This window comes from Carassius gibelio, chromosome B3 (assembly GCF_023724105.1).
Source record: "Carassius gibelio isolate Cgi1373 ecotype wild population from Czech Republic chromosome B3, carGib1.2-hapl.c, whole genome shotgun sequence".
Classification (NCBI taxonomy): domain Eukaryota; kingdom Metazoa; phylum Chordata; class Actinopteri; order Cypriniformes; family Cyprinidae; genus Carassius; species Carassius gibelio.
The window spans coordinates 23,595,207-23,618,562 of NC_068398.1; the positions used below are offsets into that span (position 1 = coordinate 23,595,207).

The 23,356-nt window shown below is 37.9% G+C and overlaps 3 protein-coding genes across 6 annotated transcripts; 1 reads left to right on the plus strand and 2 right to left on the minus strand.

Moving 5' to 3' along the window:
* Positions 1 to 2,784: 2,784 nt before the first annotated feature.
* On the minus strand, positions 2,785 to 6,491 carry LOC127953871 (40S ribosomal protein S15a). 2 transcript variants are annotated; one of them, XM_052553225.1, is made up of 5 exons: positions 6,356 to 6,491; positions 5,615 to 5,752; positions 5,277 to 5,356; positions 4,328 to 4,413; positions 2,785 to 2,916 (listed from the first exon to the last, which is right to left on the minus strand). In XM_052553225.1, the coding sequence occupies exons 2-5, from the start codon at positions 5,745 to 5,747 to the stop codon at positions 2,823 to 2,825; spliced, it is 393 nt and encodes a 130-aa protein (XP_052409185.1). In that variant the 5' UTR covers positions 5,748 to 5,752; positions 6,356 to 6,491; the 3' UTR covers positions 2,785 to 2,822. The 2 variants fall into 2 exon arrangements, with proteins under 2 accessions (XP_052409185.1, XP_052409184.1); XM_052553224.1 differs by having other exon boundaries at positions 6,243 to 6,401.
* A 2,556-nt stretch (positions 6,492 to 9,047) lies between these two features.
* Positions 9,048 to 15,225, plus strand: LOC127951867 (protein Njmu-R1-like). 2 transcript variants are annotated; one of them, XM_052549951.1, is made up of 10 exons: positions 9,048 to 9,438; positions 9,810 to 9,884; positions 10,185 to 10,310; positions 12,236 to 12,364; positions 12,514 to 12,571; positions 12,697 to 12,816; positions 12,905 to 12,969; positions 13,060 to 13,199; positions 13,292 to 13,395; positions 14,079 to 15,225. In XM_052549951.1, exons 1-10 carry the CDS (start codon positions 9,290 to 9,292, stop codon positions 14,295 to 14,297), a joined length of 1,185 nt encoding a protein of 394 aa, XP_052405911.1. In that variant the 5' UTR covers positions 9,048 to 9,289; the 3' UTR covers positions 14,298 to 15,225. The 2 variants fall into 2 exon arrangements, with proteins under 2 accessions (XP_052405911.1, XP_052405912.1); XM_052549952.1 differs by lacking the exon at positions 9,810 to 9,884.
* A 377-nt stretch (positions 15,226 to 15,602) lies between these two features.
* On the minus strand, positions 15,603 to 21,961 carry LOC127951835 (sterile alpha motif domain-containing protein 9-like). 2 transcript variants are annotated; one of them, XM_052549883.1, is made up of 4 exons: positions 21,813 to 21,961; positions 20,823 to 20,888; positions 20,682 to 20,751; positions 15,603 to 20,382 (listed from the first exon to the last, which is right to left on the minus strand). In XM_052549883.1, exons 3-4 carry the CDS (start codon positions 20,683 to 20,685, stop codon positions 15,851 to 15,853), a joined length of 4,536 nt encoding a protein of 1,511 aa, XP_052405843.1. In that variant the 5' UTR covers positions 20,686 to 20,751; positions 20,823 to 20,888; positions 21,813 to 21,961; the 3' UTR covers positions 15,603 to 15,850. The 2 variants fall into 2 exon arrangements, with proteins under 2 accessions (XP_052405843.1, XP_052405842.1); XM_052549882.1 differs by having other exon boundaries at positions 20,682 to 20,736; positions 21,813 to 21,912.
* Between the last annotated feature and the right edge of the window lie 1,395 nt (positions 21,962 to 23,356).

A 23,356-nucleotide genomic window follows, 5' to 3' on the forward strand; every position in this document is an offset into this window, starting at 1 on the left:
GATGTAAACATTAGCTTATACTCTCAAGCTACATGTCCTCTGGTTCAGAATTGAACGACATAAGCTATGACTCTGTTAGCATCACGTAGCTAATGTGTGCACAGAGGATATGAATCAGGGAAATGTCACTTTAATCATAGAGCATTAAGTTTGATTAATGATGTAATTATGAGCGTTAAATGGTGACTGACGTGTTTTGGGCAGACCGTTCACCTCTACATCAGCAGGGCATTGTGAGAAACCATTAAAGCATCACAGGGGAGCCCAGTCAAAGGAACAAGCATAGGCTGCTGCTCATTATTACAGCAGTGGCATCTGTGAGATTCAAAGCAATACCCATCAGCCCACAGAAAAGGTGCCGTCACACAGAGACGAACGGCCAAATGGGCCTGAACACCCAACATCTACAGTCATCAAATAAGCCCTGAGCCAGCAGGGGCAATGGCCTGGACCTGATTACTGTCTTCAGCAGCGAACACACGTCTGATATTACAGCTTCCATATACTTGAAAGAAAAGTTATTATAGATGCCCAGGAGGAAGAAAGGGTGGATGGATTTAATATAAACTGGTTTTGTTGCATATCACAAAGTCAGCGGCTTTGAAACGGTATGATTTTAGCCATGGAGATGTAGGCAAGATGCTCTCTCTAGCTAGCGAATCAGAAAAACCAAAAGTTGTCTCACCAAATCTCAGTCAGTAATGATGCACTCTTAAAGTAAGTAAATAAGCCCCTGCTTCCAGCATGACTTCCTCTGGAAGCAAAGGCAGGTGAGAGGTGTAGAAAACTGACAGAAACATCAGTGATGTCTCCTCTCCTCCACGGCGGGATGGACTGCAGCTGTGGGACAGAACAGCCAATGCTCAGGGGATCACAGCTGGCCAGTGATGGATGGGAAGCACTGTCCTGATCAATTACTGAGCAAGATTGCTCACTAATGTCAATCCCGCCAAACTCTTTCGGTCTATATATTTAGTAGTAGGCTTGGGGCGGAAATGTGGCCAAAATCTAAAATTCATTATCTGAAATTCATAATATAATGGCAAAAATGCTACTGTATTAGCCTTTTTTTTTTTCATTTATAAAATATGATAGTTAGGCAATACGTGAACAGAAGTCCTAATTGTCCAGAATATAAGCTTGATAGCAAATCGTGATTTCATAGGCCTACAATCGTTCACTAAACAAGACGTTAATAGTAAATTAACTTACATTTTACAGACAATATTGTCTGTTTCTGCTCCATTTTACCCAAGAATATAGTTGCACATAGCAGAACATTTGTGCGTCTCCGAGCCATACAGCAGTGTTTCGTTCCTGAATGATTCGGCTGTTTTGAACGAATCGATTGAATGAATAACGATTCACTCATAAAGATTTGTCACTGACTACTGGCGGTTCAGCAATCCAACATTATTTGCCATTGTTCATATTTCTGTTTTTATATTTAAAATAGTAATCTAATAATTTAAATCTAACAACACCGCAAAGTGTCTTACATTAACTACAGTAGCCAACATTAAACATGACCCTTTTAATACGGCTTGAAAAACATTATTTTTAGGTATAAAAAATGACCCTGAAAAACAGCTTAAGGTGGCAAAAACTGCACCTTAAAGAGAAAGAAAAAAGATGTTTTTGTCTATTTCCAAAATGTTAGTATGCTAAAATCGTATTTTTCTAAACGGTAGTTGCTGTTTAGTAGACCATCTATGACTAATGGTATAATTGATTATATCAGTACTTGAAAGGGGCATTGACTGGCTTTTATTATATAGTGTGACACATCAGGACATAAGAACAGCAACATGATTGTCCTTGGTTAGAATGTCTCAAAAACAGGGTTTCTTTGGACAGTCTCATGTTAAGAAACAAGGTAGCACAGCGCCCCCTGCCGGTAAAAATGAGCAAACGTACAAGACATTGCTCAAAACAAAGTACTTTTTATCAGAATTAAGATAGCGACGCTTAAGATCATTCAAGCAAAAAGTGGTGAGCTTTTATGAAGTCTGCTCATTAAGTTAATGTTTGTTTTTCATTAATCACTAAAGTTTCTAATGTAGGGACAGTCAATGATGAAATGTGCTTGATAAGCACTAATGTTCTATATTTTCTCCCTCCAACACAACTGAAAAAGACAGGACTTTCAGAAGCTTTGAAAATCTACTGTGGCTAGTTTAAGATCTATAGATCACAACCTCAAAACCCCACACACTTATCTAGATACTTTTTCCTCTCAGACAGTCTCACAGTTTTAACAATCTCCCTCCAAACCAGTCTAGTCACGATGAGCTATGAATACTCCATTAAGGAATGTGCATTTCGGTGTGAACCCCATTAACACACTCATTTCACTCCTCTTGCAGTTGCCAGACGTGAAATATTGCCACTTAAGTTAAAACTGAGGCAGTGATTGAAGTCACTGCATCTTTTGTCTCAATCAGAGTTTCGCATAAACATGCTTTTTCCCAGCTAACAGACATAAACCACTCAAATGTTAAATTGTATCAAATATGTTAAAGCCTCTGCAAACCCAGGCTTTCCTTCTAGATCTGCATTTCACCGTTTGCTGTGTAATTTGTGTTATGATAGCATCAATACTCATTTACTCAAATTACACTACTTTCAGCCAAAAGCAAGAGGTGTCAACCAGAACAACTGGCAGAACATCGGTTTTCACTGGAAGTGTGCATCATGTGTTTCCTACCGTTTCCATTTTCTTCTTTAACTAGTGTGTGAATTAGTACATAGCATGTAATGCATTAAGAAAGCAAAGCACACAACTTGGCTTCGACGGTTTATTTTTGTTGATTTTGCACGTTTTAGAAAAAGAACCCAAGGATTTTTCCTCCTGTGTGTTTTCGTCTGGCCTCCTCGTGGTCCATGATACCAGCTGAGGTTGTCAAAACAATGAACCTGCAGAGAATAGAGAGAGAAAAAGACATAAGCAGGATGTTCAAGATTCTGCTGCTCTTTGAATGCATCTCACCCCACATGATTCTGCAATGCAATTTCCCTTTGCCAACCAACTAAGTTGCTAACAGGTTAGCAACCAACTAAGGTTGGCAACTATGGTTTTGGGAAACGCACCCCAGAACGTTAGCAATAAAAACTGGTTACATTGCCAACTACTCAAGGTGACAAGCTGAGCTAGAAACCAGCTTTCAGTTGCTCAGGAAGACAATTTACATAACAATGAACAACTTCTCAAAAGGTCAATCAAATCACAGTTGACAAACATGGATTTTGATGGCAAATGAGAAGCATGATTTCCTAAAATGATTTTTTTTTACACTATTTAAAGGCCAAAAACTTGGTCATCGGTCCTAGAGTTCAGCTTCAACCCTAATCAAACACACCTGAACAAGATCAATCCATTCAGGATTACTCCAGTACAGGCAGGTGAGAATTTTTTTTCAGGGTTGGAGCTGAACTGTGCAGGACTGCGGCTCTTTAGGACTGAACTAGACTACCCCTGGCATAGACACAGGACTAAGTGAGAAGCAGCAGTCTACCATTACTGGAGACGTACAATGTCAGCGCCAAAGAAGCAATCTAAGTGTTGTGTTTTGAGATCCACCAATGAACATAGCAGCTCCATAGACTCCCTCCACTTGAGCCGCTAAGGACATTGTGGTGTAGTTTCATTTTTAAATGAAACGTACTGAAGAGAAAAATCGATAGTCACACAGATCATTTTACACTGAACTGCCTGATAAAATTAAGTCATTTTAATGCTATATTTTTGCAAAAACTGATTCTGAAAGAGGGATCAATGCCAATGCTTCGTGTGAGAAAGTCAGATCCAGACAAAGTGCTTCATATTGTGTTTTCAAATGGCCTTTCTGAAATGGCTTCTTGGCACTCTGTAAGGCTAATGTTGCTAAAGCTACCATCGCCTCTGCCAGTTTTCACTGACGCCGCCTTCACATGTTACAGAAAAAAAACAATCGTGGCAAAAGCATTCATACTAGTCTTCCATAAAGCATTGCAAATTCTGTTGATGTCATTATTTTGAGATCACTGAATATACTTAATGTGAAAGTGAAAATTTTTATTCCTCGACCCTTTTGATAGGTTATAAATCTGCACCTATCAAGATTTGAGTTTTGCACTTCTGCAGACACCATACTAAGCTATAGCTGTCAGATATCTATAGTCAAGCATTGCTGAACATGCAACTGATGTTAAATTAATCTCTGAAAATTCAGTACACACCTGACAAACAAATCTCAATGTCTACTGTGAATACAAGAGTAAATATAAAAATAGTAAAATGCTCAAAAAGTGTTTAAAACATTTTTGGTAGACACTGGTAATTACTCACCCGAACTGTCTGGATGGGAGAAGGTTGTTCTGCCACTTCTCCAGATCCTTCAACTGCACATCGAACCGTGGGCTGATGACGCCACACTGCATCACAGATAAATTGTTCAGAGAACAGTTTGAGTGCTAGCCGCAGATATAATATCAGTAGTCAAAAAAAAAGTGCATCTGTACTTCTAGCTTGTGCTATTCTGGACGATGTTAGCTAGCACTTATGTTATCGTCTAATACAGTGGTTCCCAACCTCGTTCTTGGAGGCCCCCTAACACTGCAGGTTTGCATGTCTCCTTTGTCTTACACCATTTCAGGTCTTTGGGTCTCTACTGATGAGCGGAATCAGGTGTTTGATTAAGCAGACATGGAAAACCTGCAGTGTTTGCGAAACCACTGGTCAACTAGATAATGTGCTTTTCAATTGCAATAAATAAATTACAAAACAATAAAAAAAGTTAACATTATAATAGTATAATATACCCTTTTTTGGCATGTTTTGTTTGTAATTACACATGTTTGCCAGATACAGCAGTATTGTGCTTGCTCACAATTACACACAAATGCACAACATTAAAAGTGCATAATGTATCATGGCCGAATAAGCTATGGATATGCACAGAGAGAAATCAGGTTGGCGTTTCAGTATTTTCCCAAAATGCTCTATGAAGGCATCATTTATGCCATTTGTAGTGCCGTATATATATGACACACAAAGCTCAATAACAGACGCAAGTTAAATGTACTTTCATCTCAAAACGCTTTTATGAAGTTCAATTTATAAAAACACAAGTCAGTTAGGTTTTAAAGACAGGACAAAACATCTGAATAAGTGCATTAGTGTGAAGCCTAGTTTAGTCTGTATTAGACTGTTCTACTGGGCTAAGAAAGCCCTTTACCAGTCACTAAACACACAACTCATAATTTTAGATAAAGTTAACATTTATTAAACCACTTACCTTGTTCAGCCTCCCTGTGAGATTGACTACAATTTTCCCGGCTCTGTGATCATCAATGATCTCAAATTCGCCAATGTAACCTGCAAAGACCACACGACGAGACTGAGCAGCTTGTTTCACTAGATATGACTGAACTGCTTTAAAATGGATAGCTTTCTCAAAAATGCAAATTGTCATTCATTCTTGTGAATGTATGAACCGACGTTTTCATTCTGGGTAACATCTTCCAGGTTCAACAGTTTGGAACGACAAAGAATGAAATATTCTTTACATGACACACTAAAGCAGAGTCTCATGTCAACTTCACACACAGAGCAGATAATAAGTCCCTCACTCACCGTGCTTCATCATCACAGTCAGAAAGCGCACAATGACTTTCGAGCAGGGCCTGAGGAGGACCTGGCGCTTCCCTCGTTTCTCAGCATTGTTGATGCTTTTCAGTGCATCAGCGAGGACGTTCATGCGCACCATGATGCCTGCAAAGACAGAAAAAACAACAACCATGTGATTTATCTCACATAATATAGTTAAAACATCCGTTACACAGCCTCATCTCACCGGTCACGAGCCAAACGCTACTTAAAAGCCAGGTACATATCGACAAAGCATTCAATCACATATACATGGAAACCGAACATCGAAAACTGTTAATGTCACATGTTTATAAGTTAAAACTATGGTTAGTTTTCTCCAGAGCTATGCGCTGATGAACGTCCTGGCAGTGCGTGGAGTAGTTGGCGAATTAAACCGAGTTTTTCTCCACCATGAATCTTTCTGCTTCATAATATCACATATGAGTTGATAGAGTAAGGCAGCGGACCGCTGGAGTGCTTTGGTTTGACTCGTCTGTCCCTCAGAAACATGGGACAGTAACACACCGCTGAACGCCGGAGAGGCTGGACAGCCGTGAATTTCTGGGAAATATATCCGTGTATACAGACACCAATCACAAAATGAGTCACAAACCTGGCGCTCTGGCTGCTCATGAACATGTATTTCTGTCTAAATGTGGATGATACGTAACGATGGCCGTGATTTTAGACAGATTATACAAGCGTTGTAGCAATCCTGAACCTTACCAGTTCTGCAATATGGCGGAAAGAGGACGGAAGAGGGGCGCGCGGTGCGATTAGGGAAAAATGTAGTCTCGCGAGAACACAGAAGGACGCTGCACGCGGGATCATCTGTTTGACTACCACCTAGCTGCTTGGAGCGTCTCGCGAAAAAAAATGTGTATGCTGTCCTCAAACTAAAGAGAGCATATCACTCACCAACGTTTTCTTGTTGGCTTTCTCTTATTATAATCAGTTTTGAATCCACTATTCAGTCTCTACCAGTCTTACCTTAACCCTAACTTTTTCCTTCTGTTTATAAAGTTCTTATATCTAATAGTAGTCACAATTTATTTTAGTTACATGTGTATTTATATACCCTTGACACAGATAGCTATATTTATCTAGATTCAAGTATCTATCTATCTATCTGTCTGTCTGTCTGTCTATCTATCTATCTATCTATCTATCTATCTATCTATCTGTCTGTCTGTCTGTCTGTCTGTCTGTCTGTCCATCTATCTGTCTATCTATCTATCTATCTATCTGTCTGTCTGTCTGTCTGTCTGTCTGTCTGTCCATCTATCTGTCTGCCTATCTATCTATCTATCTATCTGTCTGTCTGTCTGTCCATCTATCTGTCTGCCTATCTATCTATATATCTGTCTGTCCATCTATCTGTCTGCCTATCTATCTATCTGTCTGCCTATCTATCTATATATCTGTCTGTCCGTCCATCTATCTGTCTGTCTGTCTATCTATCTATCTGTCAGCCTATCTATCAGTCTATCTGACAGTCTGTCTATTTATCTACCTATATCTATCTATCTAGCTGACTGTCCATCTATCTTAAAAACAGACAAAACACAATCTGTGCATTGTTTTTTGTGTTGATAATTTCAGATCATGCTTTTACTCTCAACAGATTATTTTGTATAGCAATTCTAAGGAATTGTGTAAAATAACTGATGACCACAAAATGTAAATGATGAAGAACTTGTGATGTATGTAAATAATAATTCTGGGGAAAATGTTCATGATATTGAAACACTCTCATAATAATAGTCATTAACATATTAATTGTCTTTAATACATTTGTAGACACAAAAATTTGTATTATAATGTATAAAGTAGAGCCAGGTGTTTTTAGCTGACTTTAGTGTTTGTAACGAATTGGTTGCAAATTAAATCACACACAAAAGGATGCTTTTTTATTATTTATTTTTTATTGTGAGAATAAGACAACACAGATCAATCGAATACATTTCAAACTATGTGTAAAAAAAACAAAAACAGAAAAACAGACATTTAATATCTTGATGTCAGAGGAAGCTCTATCTCTGATAGAAAGCAGACCACATCTGGTCAGAGTCTATGGTGCATGTCCATTTGGCTGGTTCTTCAGCAGGAGATCCATGTAGGCTCCGTCTATCAGGTCCTCCTCCTTCACTCCCAGGTCCAGCATGAGCTGATTAGCGATGGCCACTCCTTCCTCTCTGCTCTGCTGCTCCTTCATCACCACCTCCAGCTCCATGAAGTCCCCCAGGCCCTCCACACAATCAACGTGCACTCTGGTTTGTCCCACCATGTACAGCCTCCTCTCCTTCTTCACCTGCCCCACTTGCCCCAGTGCGTCCGTCAGAACCTTGACTAGCCCCCGTGGGTCGCTGGTAGGTGTTATGGAGTAATTAGACAGCTTGGGTCCTTCTGTATCTGGCCTCTCATAGAAGATCAACTGTCCTGTCCCATCCTGGAAGTCCCTGAGTTTCAGGCGACCTGCGGGCACTTTGAAAAACGTGTCCTGCTGACGGATCACTGTCCCGTCCGATCCGCTCAGTTCCTTTGCACGCTGCGTGAGGTAAGGCAAGTCACGCAAGGCTGCTTTTATTTCAACATTTGACGGCATGTTTAAAAGTTATGCAGTAAACTAGAATGTAAGAGCTGCAGTGCAGATCTAAGTGCTCCTGTTGTTTGGCGCGCTTTACACGCAATGACGCAAAACATTAAAGCGCATGCGGACTAGTGACGCTTTGATTCATTCAAGTGAATCGAATCTTTTGAATCCATTCGCGAATAAGAAGAAATCGCATCATGATTGCGGCAGTAGCTGGCAACAAGAGTCTTTTGTGTGCTTAAAACATACTGTCATCCATAGTTAATTTACCTAAATGTTTGAAACGTATTGTATTTATCTGTGTTGTCTTTTGTTTACAATAAAATGAAACACGATAAAAAGCATGTTTTTGTGTGTTACTTAATTTGCAACCAAAATCATTACAAACACTAAAGTTAAAACGCCTGGCTGTACTTTATACATTATTATTAGAATTTTCTTGTCTACAAATGTATTAAAGACAATCAGTATGTTAATAACTGGAGAATGTTTAAATATCATGATCCCACCCCCCACAAATGACAACAAAGCATTCCCCTGGGCATAACAAAAAAAAAGTAACCTAATAATAATAATAACAACAAATTGCTTTCAGCCTTCTTGTATTATTTACATACATCAAATGTTCTTCATCATTTACATAATTTTGTGGTCATCAGTTATTTTACACAATTAACTTTCCGACTCGATCAGACTCAAAACACTCGTCCAGTGAATGTGCGAATATGATAATAGGTCCAATCAATTGTATGGTCTGATGATTTCTATAAAGGTAGGATGAAAATGTGAGTCAGTGCATGAGAGTGAACACTGAACACGAATGATTCGTTCACTAAAAAGATTCATCCAAAACACAGTTAAAGCGCATGCGTATCAGTATCGCTGTCACTACTATTATAGGACTAGTTAAATGTCGCGTAGCATTTAAATCTATTTTTAAATAAAATAATTACACGGCTTCAATGCATTAACATCTTTGGGACTGGAATGTATTAGCATTATCGGAACAGCACGCAATCCGTAGCAGATTTTCAGTGTCGCTCCTCTTCTCTTGGTTCTGCAGAGACATGTTTACATCCCAGACCTCTTCCTTCCAGGAGTCCATCGACGTGGATGAGAGGGATGCTGACTTCGACAACGAAGAGATCGCGGGATACAGCCAAAACATACAGCAGATCAACAGCTACTATGCCATATACTACTACCAGAACACAAGGTGCAGTGGTTTTCACGTCTAACTGTATCATTGCATTAGGGAACGTTTTGCTAAAGAGGCTTTCCAAAAGGAGTGTATGAGATGCAAGCATGCATAGTAAGGTCTAGCTGTATTTTTCAAGGTTTATGAGATAAAATGCACTTGCATGACACTGAAGAACAAAGCAGGAATATCTTTAATTTGAAGCATGGTTTACAATATTTGGTTAGTCCTATGAAATCATATCAAAACATTATTTCTTGGTATAAGTATATGGAGACTTATAAAGACAGCGTAAAACACAGTACATGGCCAGTGAGGAGAACGCCTGAAGACCTTAACATATGAATGCCTGTGAAGTACAGTATTAAACGCATTATCAAACTACCCAGATCTGAGGCTTCTGGAGACAGCGTGGCCTGGAGCCAGAGGAGGTCAGACTCAACCACAAGTCAGGAAGACTTTAGGTAAAAAGGGTCCGTCATCTCAATCATTTCAGCCCCATGGCTTTCAGTGTTGTGATGGAAGAAAAATCATGGCTTTGGTCGGGATTCTGCGTCTGGCTTCTCATCATGTTGGCTTGCTCACATCATTTATGACCATTGAACGTATCTGTCTAACATCAGACTGTGTATTTCTGTTGGTGTGTATCTCTGTTAGGTGCCGCTGATGATTCTGTGAACACCATTGCTTCATTGACTGCTTCTCTCTCCACCTGTATTTCCTTGTTTATATTCTAGTTTAACACATATTTGTCACTCTTAAAGTCTGACGCTGCTGGACGCCAGCTTGCCCCCCGAGGCCGAGCCGGAGCTACGAAGCTACATCTCCCGCAGACTGAGCAAGGGCGCTTTGCTCGGGGGCATGGGGAACATTGCCACGGTGGAGCTCAGGTACAGCATATCAGTGTTGTTATTGTTAAAGTCCCCCTGGGCTGCAATTCAAGTTTTTAACTGTAATTCAAGTTTGTAGCTGGCCCTGTATAATTCACTCTTCATCAGACATACAGTGCCACTAGAAAGTTTGGGAACCCCTTGCAGAATCTGTGAAAATGTAAATCATTTTACCAAAATAAGAGAGATCATAAAGAATGCATGTTTTTTTTTTTTATTTAGTACTGTCCTGAGAATGATATTTTACATAAAATATGTTTACATTTAGTCCACAAGATAAAACAAATAGCTGAAATTATTAAAATAACCCCCTTCAAAAGTTTGGGAACCCTTGGTTCTTAATACTGTGCTCTGTTACCTGATGATCCACGACTGTGTTTCTGTTTTGTGATGGTTGTGCATGATCCCCTTGTCTGCTCTGAACAGTTAAATTGAGCTCTGTTCTTCAGAAAAATCCTCATATTTGTACCCTTTCCAGCAGTGACTCTATGATTTTGAGATCCATCTTTTCACACGAAGGACAACTGAAGCACTCAAACACTAAAAAATAAAAAAATGTTCAAACGTTCACCGATGATCCAGAAGGAAACAGGATGCATTAAGAGCCAGGAGGTGAAAACCTTTGAACAATATGAAGATGTCCAATTGTCTTATTGTGTAGAAATGTAATTTTATTTTAGGGTTCAAATATGCAAAAGATGCTGAAAACAGTCGTGGATCATCCTGGTAGCCACACACAGTATTAAGAACTAAGAGGGTCATTTAATCATTTCTGCAATTTTTTTTTGTCTTGTGGATTAAAAGTTAACATCTTTTATGTAAAATATCGTACTCAGGACAGTACTAAATAAAAAATAACATATATTTTGTATAATCTCTCTTATTTTGTCAAAATTCACATTTCACAGATTCTGCAAGGGGTTCAAAAACTTTCAAGTGGCACTGTAAATGGCTGAATTATTCCAATATCATATAGTGGGAGTGATTGAGTGTAGATAGGGACTAATATGTATATTCTCATATACTAAATAAGGTAAGGGTGTCGAGTCTTATTCAAGCTGTTTACATTATTTTCAAAATTAGTGACTGCAGGGGGACTTTACAGCTAAAAATATTGAAACGTTTTCGCTAATTGAATAAAATAAATATACTAGATCGAAAGCAATGTTGCTTTGACAGTTATCTAAATAATCTAATTTTAAGTAGAAGTACTAAAACTGAAACAAAAATTAATTTGAGTTAAATAGAAATATAAAAAAGAATAGAAAAGGCTATAACAAAATTGCTAAAACTTTAAAATAAACTGAGAATGTCAAAATAAATGCTAATTTAAAATATAAATAAATAATAGCATTTAAATAGTACTAAAATAACACTGTTTCGTATTTATGTTCATATTTCATAAAAGTGAAGGATGTTTTTTAAATAATATAGTATTAAAACATTTGCATTACTTCAGAACAAAACTAAGCGTGACCCTGGAGCACAAAACCAAGTCACTTACGTCTTAAGTCACTGGGGTATATCTGCAGCAATAGCCAACAATACATTGTATGATCAAAATTATTGAATTATCTTTTATGCCAAAAATCATTAGGATGTTTAGTAAAGATCATGTTCCATGAAGATATTTTGTACATTTTCTACCATAAATATATCAACTTAATTTTTTATCAGTAACATGCATTGCTAAAAACTTCATTTGGACAACTTTAAAGGCGATTTTCTCAGTATTAAGATATTTTTGCACAGAATCCAGATTTTCAAACAGTTGTATCTCGGCCAAATATTGTCTGATCCTAATAAACCATACATCAATGGAAAACTTATTTATACAACTTTCAGATAATATATAAATCTCAATTTCAATCTCATTGACATTCAGAACAGTATTAGAATGGATTGGACGTTTGTTTGTGTTCAAGCCTCCCTGAGCAAGCGGTGGGCTGTTACTGCTGTCTGCTGGAGCAGGAGAAATCTCCAGAACAGCCTGAGGCCGACAGCAACGGCTGGGTGGTGTGTCTTCTCGGAGGATCAGAGAAGGGCCTGAATCAATATCCTTAAATCACAAATGACTGACCATTAAACTGTAGGAAATACCGCATTGTGCACTGAAGAATGGAGTGTTACCAAATGACCACGGTATTCAAGCCTGCAGTTCTCTTAATAGGATATTTAAGCCATGTTCTTTAACTCTACAAACGTTCAGAATTGAGCTGGACAAGTACGTCCAGGGTCTGCAGGGCTGTCTGACTCCAGAGGTGAGGACAGTTTTTGCCACTGACAATGGAAATAATGTGCATGTTGAAATCTGTCCAGTTTTTTGCAAGCACACTCCTTTTTATATTCATTTACCATAAATATTGTTGGCAACCTCTGGCTACAGATGCAGAATTTGGAGAAAGAAGTCAGTCCCTACCTGAACCGCTGGTATGAAGAGTCAGTGATGCACATTCACAGAGTGGTTCAGCTGCTGCAGGGGAACGTCGGGTACCTTCTGCATGCTGTAAGAAACCACTGCTGTCTAGATCAGATACGCTTTATAAAGTCTTATTTGAAAGCGGAAACATACTGTATTATATTCTCTGCTGCAGGCTTTGAGTCACAAACTCGTCGAGGTCACAGGGACGGATGAGAAGACAAAAGCAGACGTAGCAAGGTATGCGAAACAACATTTTCTTAATAGCTGCTACATTCTTACCGGTTTAAATACTGATAGCCATTGCAACTTGGTTAATTGTCCTGTTAGATTTATCAAAGCAGCAAGCCTGCAGGGTCTAGTTCAGGAAGACACCACCGCAGCCTCCCTCTGTAAGGCCATCTCAGAGGACTCTCACACCGGTCTGATCATCGACTGCTCCACCAGCCCACCTACACTCACCAACCAAGGTCAGCAGCAGCAGCGGCAATCCACTAAATGTCCAGACCTCCTCCTTTCATAAATGTCTTATTTTGATAATGTTGTGTTTGTATCTCTGCAGTCAGTAACCGGTTCTGCGATGACTGGATCCAGGCCTTCCTCAATGCTGCTGAGCGCTTTAACCCTTTCCTTCTCCGCCAAATCCTGGAGAACTTTAAACTTAAGGTTAATTTGCTTCTGAAGTATAATTTTAACCTGGTATCCAGAAATAACATTTAACATTTGTATTACACTCACTCATATTTGTTGCTTGCTCACCTATATTTACTTATACTTACTTAAAATTTAAAAAGTATGTAATAATACACTTATAAAACAGACGTTTCCTCCCACCAATAATTGTCTTTGCCGTTAAGATAGCATTTCTGAAAAAGGAAGTTTAGCATACTAACATACTATTGAAGGGTTAGTTCACACAAAAATTAAAAGTTATTTTATCATTTACTCGTACTCACGTCGTTCCAAACTTGTACGCATTTCTTTCTTCTGCAGAACACAAAAGAAGATATTTTGGAGAATGCTGATATCTGAACAAGATTTGTAGGATGTTGATTTCTGTATTTTTTGTCCATACAATGGAAGATAGTGGTAACTGAAATAGTTTATTAGCAACATACTATAAAATAAATTTTGTGTTTCAGGGAGGAAAGAAAATCATACAGGTTTGGAATGACATGAGGATGACTACCCATCTAAATGCATTTAAAGTATTCTATTAAAAAGTATTAACTTGCATTTAAAAAGTCTTTTCTGTATTAGCAACGAACTGACTTGAGAGTGGTCACATTCAGAAATGCCAGTTACCTCATTGTGACTGTCTTCAAAAAGCACATTGTTTCTCCATGCAGGCCATCCAGGACATGAACAACCTGAAGCGCTTCATCCGTCAGGCTGAAATGAGCCACTACGCTCTGTTCCGCTGCTGTCTGTTCCTGCAGAGCTGTGGAAACGGAGATGTGCTGCTGCAGAACGCACGGGCCGAGCACAGCAGCCTTCCTGAGGCCTGTGGCATCATAACTGTGCTGGAGGAGTTCCTCGGGGAGCACACTCAGGGCACGCTGCACTGACACGCACATGTCTGAGAGCACTCTGGAGGAGGCTGCCCAGAATTACTATTGAACACCCATAATCATAACAGTGTGGTTTGCATTTTGACCAACTTCAACAAACTTGAATTGAAACGCTAATTATAGTCCATCTTTGTGTGTGAAGAGGTGGCTGAAAAATATCATGGGATGATGTACTGCTGTATGGTGATCAGTATAATTACTGATATATTAACACAATACCTGGTTCTATGATGTGGTCTACATTGTGTAGTAGTCATTGTTTTGAGGATTTGTGACTTTTAAAACAGACATACAGACAAAACAGACATACAGAAATAGCAAACTGAATTACAAAACTAGTCATATAATAACTAAGCTCTGCATCAGCAAATATCCTATTAACACTCCAATATGATCTACTGTACTATGACCTGCATTTTCTGTTTTATTGTTATTTTTTTGTTTCGTGATGAAGTGCTTAATTACATTTTATATTATTTTTGACCTAATAATTCCTTTGATTTATGTTCTTGTTTGCTATTTTCTATCATTAAATTTTTTAAAACTTCTGATGATCATAAACTTGGTTGTAAATGTAATGTCTAAAAATAACAGAAGTGTGAGAAACATATTCCTTAAACATCATGTATATATTGACCCAGCTGTAAATGGCGATAATGTTTATAATTATAATAATGTATCATTTATCTTCTTGCTTAGTTTGAATATGACTGTACTGTGAGTAATTTGTTCCAGGAATATTTCATTTGTGTGAACTTGTAAAAATTAAATTAAAGTCAACACTTGACTCTTAAATTCATGCAAGAATTAAAATGCCACATAATTTAACACTGGCAAAGTTGTAGTTTTTATTCTATTTTAATTAATCAATTTTAAACATCTAATGCGAGATTAAATAAATGTGGAAATATTTATAATCTCCAGTCAAATACCCACAGTATCTTCTATAGCCATTTGTAAATTGTTGTGCTGTACATCATCACAAGAAGGCAATGCATTGATGCAGGGGAAGGTGTTATTTTAACAGGACTTCATAGAGATTAAGCAGAAGGCTTGGATGGAGGGGAACAATAATTTATTACCAAATTCAGTGCATCACAGGACAACATGGGATTGCAAACTGAAACAACTTCATCATGATAAACCTAATCTGTATATTTTATAATAGGGTACATTAATTAACAAGTTTTTTTAAAGTTTATATATATATATATATATATATATATATATATATATATATATATATATATATATATATATGCTGTATACACAAGCACCAATGCAATGTTTTTAGATTCAAAATAAAGATTTCTGACATTTGATAATATTTCCTCAAACCAAGAGTTTTATGAGACAATGTAAAAAAAACACACACACATTTAATAAACACATTCAAAACAAATCCAGACATATTAGTTTCAATATGTCAATAATATTCAATATCATGCAGCTCACTTACAATGATACTTTATTTTCATTCGACTACTATGTTTGGAAATATGTTATATACATCTTTTGGGAAACTCCCAATTGTGGTTTCAAGCATGGTTTCACTCTGCCACCTTGATGTCAAAAGCTACCACTCCATGAAGAGAAAATCCAAGGTAGAAAGTCACATTCTCATTTGAATTTGGTAAGGAGGCAGAAAAAAGTGGAATGACTCTGATGTTGCTTTGATCAGATACCCGAACAAACAGATTTCCATTTTCAGTGTATCCAGTAACTCGTTTGAGCACTTTTACAACATCTGGGTTTGTCCACACTTCACCGCCTTGCCATTTGAGGCGTCTCTCACTAAGGGTTCCCTTACAAAATTCTTCAATTGTGGTCTTGTGCACAATTTTATTGAGACCCCTTTCTTTTCCAAGCAGGAAGTGGGTGAAAATCCTACCTGATCCAGAGGCAGTAGACTTAACCTCAGAATATCTATGGAGTTGTTTTATTGCTTTTGTGCAAATGTCACTTCTTGTACTGGATGGCACTCTGCCCATAGAGTCCTCTGGCCAAAATAAGAGTGAAAGAAGAAAGTATGCAGTTTCTGGTAAGGGATTTCTCCTTTCACTGTAAAACCGCTTGCAGAGATCTTGAAGATTTTCAATTGACAGAAGTTTTCCAGAGCCACGCGAAGCACAGGAGAGTGCTATTTGACAAAAGATGAAGTTTATGAGCTCTGTCTGGTCCAGATCCTTATTCAGGTCAGCTGGGAAAAGGCTGATTATTTCCTCAAGCTTTGATGCAGCTCTGTGTCTCTTGTTATCAGAAAGAAGGTAAAGAATTGTTGTAACATTACCACCTCCAAGTTGGAAAATTTTCATTTGTCTCCTTAATAGAGAAACCGTCTTCGTATCAACTGCTTCATCATCTTCATTGTCAATGGAAAAAAATTTGGCATACACAGAGCTTTTCCTGAGGAGCCATTTTCTTGGATTATTAACTTTGTCAGGCTCTCCTTCATCCAACTCTTCCTCTTCTTCAGAACTGTAGTTTTGAAAGCGAGCAAGATCCTCACAAATGCATTCCAGGGCTTTTCTAATGCTGTTTTTTAACCCTTTTAATAGGCCATGAAACATCTGCCAAGGTTTCTGTACTTCCTCTGGTATGTAGTTTGTGAGCAGGTAATCCATCAACTTCCTCTTTCCTTCTTTGGTAGAAAAAATGTCTACGAATGACAGGAGATCAAGCAATCGACATCCTATATCAACTTCTCCAAAATAAGAATTATTCACGGAGACCGTCTGTGAACATTTTTCAGATTCTCTAAAAGCATTTATTCCTTTAAGAGCAGTATCAATGATGTCAGTGACATCGTTTGGTTCAATAGAGTCTTTCTTGCGTATGTCTTCATATTTGTCATAGAACCACTTTTTGTATACTTGTCCCAGTGTGTCAAGTATATATGTGTGCTGTGGGGGACGAGACTTGGCCCTTTTAGCCCAAATCTCTGCTTCCACAAACATTTTGTTTTCATAAAGCAGCCTTGCAAGCTGTTGAGCAACAAATGCATCCTCAAAACGAGTGCAAGCTACTTTTAAAAGGTCAATGGCTTTCTCCAGATCTTCTGTCTCACAGATATGCTCTATTAAAGGAGAAAACCAACTATTTTTTGGATCTCCCTTGCTTTTTTTGGTGCGTTTGATGAACAAATCTCTGACGAACTTTCGAAAGTCATCTCTTCCAAATCTGTGGTCAAACAGCACTTTGTCCTGAAGCAGACTCATTGCTATTTGACTCTGACTCTGATAACTGGAGAGCTGTTTCAGGATCTCCTTAGCTATCAAATGATGAATTATTCTCACAGAGGAGATATGAGTCTCACTAGATTTTAACTGTATGAAAAAAAACCTAGCCTGCTCACTTAAGAAATTTTCAAATGTTTGGTATCGAACTTCCTCAACCCATGTGGATGTTAGATATTTGTCCAGGTGGATTCCTAAACCTAGGAATGCCTCACAGTGGGATACGGACAGGTATGAATTCTCAATGTGGCTGTTCAGTAGTGCCACAAATTTAATCAACTGTGTCTGAAGAGACGAATGCTCAATTTCCTTCAGCAGGTTTTCAACAAAAAAGCTGATGTAAGACTGTTCAAACTCTTCACTCATGAGCACAAAAGTGAGTATAAACTCTGGTTCAAACTTAAGACTCTCTGCTTTCTTTGAGAAGAGCTTCTTTTCTTCAGAAGATAGTTTGTGTGTAACTCCAACTGTGCGTAAAGGCAGTGTTTTACACATCCTTTCTGGATCAAGAGACCTTTTACAACACAGAATGATGAAGCACAGTTTTGATGGACTTATTTTCATTGTTGTGACTGCATTGCTTAATTCTCGTCTGAGGTCATCCTGATAGTCTGCATTGCAATCCTCTAGCAGCAGAAGCACAGGTAAACAGGCATTCTTGTCCATTTCCTCGTAATTCCAAAGTTTTACGGCATGTTCACAGACAGTCATGGCCTGGTACGACTGCTTAACGACAGCACATCGCATTTTTTTCCTCCAGTTCCAGAGGATCTGTCGAGCCACTGTGCTTCCCCCGCTACCAGGTTGGTGATATATGTTGATGTTTTCAATGGACCGTTTTAATGAGTCTGTCCTCTCAAGGTCTTCCAACATTTTGTTAATTTCTGCATAAGCATCACGTTTGATGACCTCCCCACACTCATTTCTGTCAGCCAGCCACAAATTCATCCAGTCAATTTTTCCTCCTTTATAGAAGTATTGTTCAATTTTTTGTATTTGCTCTTGCCCCATGACATTTACATTTGTTTCGTCACACTGGTCAACACGGACTACTTCTAATGAGAGCATACTATCTTCATCCACAGGTTTTAAAAAGCATACACCATTGTTTGACACAGGCAAGCGCCTTTTGGCCTGAAGACTGGTTAGCTGAATGCTTTGAATTGTAGCATTTACATGACTCATTGGCATACCAACAATACTGATTTGTTCAAGCACATCCATTGAGCAGGACACTTGGGCAAGGCTCGACCATTTCTTATAATTTTCCCTTGACTCTGAGATGATGACTATGTCCTCATGGCCACTCATTTCTGCATAGAATTCATGAAAGGTGTCAACAAGAGGTTGTTCAATGTCAGACGAGAGAATGAAAAGCACCACAAATGATCTTTTAGGGAGAATCTCATTGCAGATAACAGATATAGCTCTTTTCAACAGTTTCTTCTTGTTTTTGATCCAGGTTTTTTCATCACATGGACTCTCCATTCCAATGTAATCACGTCGACCGTTGCAGAAAATCCAGCTTGTTCTGTCATACAGCTGTAACTTTTTGACAAAGTCAGTGGTGTTCTCCCTGTGGTCATAATCATGCAGGAAGTGAAGGTTTACTGCATGGTGCTCTTGGTAATTGTGACAAAGTCCAGATGATTTGGAGTCAGGGTCATAATCGAAGACACAAAAGATATTCATGTGAGCAAGAAATTTGATGTTCTGTAGGTTTTCCTGATCAAATCTATTTGACACAAGAATGTAACGCAATGTGTTGTCCATGTATTTTTTCCCATGTGTCAGAAGAACTAAGAGTTTTCTTCCTAAGTCCTCTTTACAATGAGCCTGTGCAAGATTCTGGTTGTTTTCTTCTTGTTCTCTCTTTTGGTCAAGGTCTTTGAGAGCTTGAATAAAACTGACAAGTTCATCCTCAGTAACACGTGGTGTATTTGGTCCAACTCTCTGATAATAAGCTTTTTGCTCATATTCAACTTTATTGGTTTTCTCGTTGAACTTTGGTATTCGGGCACCATACAGTTTATCCCTCACAATGTTCACCATGGGAACTACATCCACTTCCACAATCCAGTTTTGGGTCTGACTGTCTTTGTCAATTACTGGGATTAATTTTGGGGTCTTGATACACTTTCTGGCATCAAAGTGCTGTGTTGGAAAACAATTTTCAATATAATCTAGAGCTTCTTCAAAGATCTCTTTGTCTTCAATGGGAATTCCAATTATCTCTCCATGTTTGTACGATGTTTTTGTCCTGTCCATGACCCCAAAGTGGATTGTGCCATTTGCACGCATATTCATGCATGCACATGCAAACCGAATGACTTCACTGGCAAATTTGATCTTTAACTTTCTCGGTTCTAATTTACAGGCATTTTCGAGTGATTTGTACTCATGGCATGGAGTGACCAGATTGTCTATTCCCGTCTCTGGTGGGAGTATGGCATGTTTTATGTAGCTGAAGTGTTCATCACTGTCATTAAATTTCCGATATTTACTTTGTGGCAAGGACACAGATGTTTCAGGACTTGTGACATCACTAGAAGATACAGCTTCATGTTTTGCTTCTTCTCTGCTTTCTCCATCAAAACAAGTTTTCTTTTTATTTGTTTTTGACTTGTCCGGTGCTATAAGTTCATCTCTTTTACACAGGAAAAGCTGTATTTGGCCACCTCCAAAACCAAGTTCTTTTAAGTATGATTTTGAAACATGTAGAAGAACAGGTCCCGTTACCTCTTCTTTCTCAAGTTTTTCTATGTGCTCTGGTTTAATTCCAATTGCCTTTAACCATGAGCTGACATGGTGTTCATTCCAGTCTGAACATGGTATTGAATTGTAGTCTAAAAATACAAGCAGTTTTAGAAATAAAACCCATTTAAACCTACAAAAATTTGCTATTTATACACAAATTAACTTTTTGAAAGGGTATCTCTGTAGAGTCAAATGTGTTATATTAATACAATTTATTCAAGTTCATAATCCTCCTTAATGATTTACGAGTATAAAAAAACTGTCTGTCAGCAGGCAAATTTGTTACTAAAGCATGAAATCTATTTAAAATAACAATATTAAATACTCTCTAGATTTTAAATACAATAGATACTCTTTAAAAAAAACTGAACATACAGTTTATACTCACCCATTCTGTGGGGAATATTAAAGGAGCATACTTCACAGTTTTTGGGCCATCAACACTGGAAAAAAAAGTACTATATTTGAGTAGTAGATATTTACAGTTCTACATTGACATAGTTTGTACAATGGATGGTTAAATATCCACCTTTCTATTTCCTGTAAACGGAATCAGCCATTTCTTCATTATTCAACGATAGCTTCTCTTGTCTAACTGAAAAATAAATGCAAAACAAAGCAAACTTTAACATTATAGGCCCATTATATTTAGATACACTGAAAAAAAAGTCATTCATCCAATTAAACAAATTAAAATAATTGGCTCAAGTTAAAAATATAGATGTGAATCATTACCCTAATTTTTTTTTTAATTGGATGAATAAAACACTTTTTTTCAGTGTATTATTAAAAGAGTTCCATTGAACAGTAGGCCTAAAACAAACGGAACAAATCTGAGATTCATTTTTCTTTAGCCTTATTATTACAAAAAGCCTTCTTTGAAAAAGTTTTGTCTACAGCATGTATTGGCAAAGTACGTTAATGTTTTAACCTCTTAACCTTCAGTCAGAAGGGAGTGGACTGGCTGAAAACAACATGTTCAACAACACTTTCATGAGTTATATGCAAGTATACAGTTAATATGACTTGATTTAGCTAGATACTGCTTATTGGAGGTGTATGCTACAGTCTATCACGGGTGTGTAAAGGAAAGCTGGCAAGGAATACTTCCTTATTAATTTTACTAACAAATTACAGCATGCAGATCTGAAGTCGATGTCTCATCATCATACAATTGCCACTAAGAATGTATTTTTCCGTTTATTGATTCCTAATCAATGATTTAACAGACCAAGAATGTGGGCGGTTAAAAAAAAAACCCCGCAGTATACTGTTGTAACTTCCGCATAATTCAAAATACGAAACACAACGTAAACACACAAATCTTTGTAATATAAGCGTTAAAGGCTCCGTTTATAATCATATTAAACAATTGAGGAACTTAAGTATGGGATGTGAGAGCAAACATTTGTTGCAAGGCACTACTGTATGTATCTTTGGTTTTTGTAGCTACAGTACCAGGTTAGTTAGAGTTAGTTAGTTGAGTTAGTTAAGGAAATTGCAAAAACAACACACTTACGTTCAAACTTATGTTAAAGGCTCCAACGACTGAAAACATACAAACGAGATGTGTCATGACCTGATGGCGCAGCCCAACCGACTGTAAAAAAAAAAGGGGGAAGGACGCGTCTCGCTCCACTTCCTTCGTAGAAAAGTGAAGCCGGAGTTGAGGGCGTGGAATCCGTCGATGAATTTCAACCCAAATCTACAGTACATTACGAAACTTTTTGTTCGAAAATAATAAAATGTAAATCCTAAACCATTTCCCCAAACTGTTTGCCTTCCCCTTAATGACAGTTTAACCCATAACTGTGAAACAAGAGGTTTGAATATTCTATTGAAGAAAGTGAATTTGTTTGGTTAAAATTATATTGCATTATGATAGGACTAAAGTTGATTAAGGACACTTTAAAAATCATTAAAAAACATTTAATCATTGTTCTACATGACTGATGATAGTCTGGAGGGAAAATGGATTTAACAGAACGATATTAAGGTTTACTGCAACAACATACATTCATTATCATCTAAGTCTTGTTCAACAACGTCACCCAAGAGGTTCATGGAGGCAGGGGCGCTGCACAAAATCCCGGGCCCTATGCATAGGCAGTCCTAATGGGTTATCTGTTAATTATTCCTGACATATGAAAATCACATATTCTCTATAAAGTAAACAACAATAGCAATGACCACACTCTTCCTGTAAGTTTCAATCTCTTACCAATAGTGTGTTCAGTCAGCTTCCTAATCACAGGGCTTGGGAAATCATAGATACTATCAGTCACTCCTGTAAATGGAGAACAATTACAGCACACTGTGCTGAATGTATGAACTTTGACAGTGTAAATGTATAATGTGAGTGGGCGCCAGGGTTGCCAGGTCCCAGAAATATTTCCAGCCCAATGGCAACTCAAAACCCGCCCAAATGGAATGAAAACTAGCCCAATGTTTCAGTGTCCAATCAGATTAGACAACGGCTGGATTCCCACAAAGGGCCTTAAAATAAATTTATCTAAGTTTAAGTTAAAGTATTCGCCTTTTGTCTTACCCAAATTATAATATCACACACTGTTTTTTTTTTTAATACACAATCTCAGGTGCATTATTTCTTAGTAAGGAACTGCCTGTGTCAAATAATGTTCTGGCATTTGAGAAAGGAGCCGCATTTTTTTTTTTTTTTTTTTTATGTTTTTCAGTCGCAGCATGAGCTACCAGATCACCGCGGTGAGCTCTTACTTCACATTTGCAATATTTGCAGAACGCTATTCTATCATCATTTGGAACACTTCGAATCCACTCCTTTAATCCTTTCTCTGTCTCCCATTCTTTGCGATACTTCTTTCCATACTTTCCCCATTTACCTGACATTTTAGAATGCTGCTTGTTCATCCACAGACAACCGAACCAACGCTTCTGACTACAATGCTCTCATGATGAGAGTGACGTGATGATGATGCTTGATTTGTGATGTCAAAGCACATGTGGCGCGCGCGCAAGTATTAATACTACTCGCAAGTATTAATTCCTGGGGATCAACCCCCACTAATAAAAGGTTCACTTTTA

Coding starts and splice junctions, on each gene's coding strand:
- LOC127953871 (XM_052553225.1), bottom strand. CDS start 5,747: ATGGTGCGCATGAACGTCCTCGCTGATGCACTGAAAAGCATCAACAAT. Junction 5,357..5,614: donor GACTGTGATGATGAAGCACG/GTGAGTGAGGGA, acceptor TGGTCTTTGCAG/GTTACATTGGCGAATTTGAG. Junction 4,414..5,276: donor TCACAGGGAGGCTGAACAAG/GTAAGTGGTTTA, acceptor TCTGTGATGCAG/TGTGGCGTCATCAGCCCACG.
- LOC127951867 (XM_052549951.1), top strand. CDS start 9,290: ATGTTTACATCCCAGACCTCTTCCTTCCAGGAGTCCATCGACGTGGAT. Junction 9,439..9,809: donor TACTACTACCAGAACACAAG/GTGCAGTGGTTT, acceptor CAAACTACCCAG/ATCTGAGGCTTCTGGAGACA. Junction 10,311..12,235: donor ATTGCCACGGTGGAGCTCAG/GTACAGCATATC, acceptor TTTGTGTTCAAG/CCTCCCTGAGCAAGCGGTGG.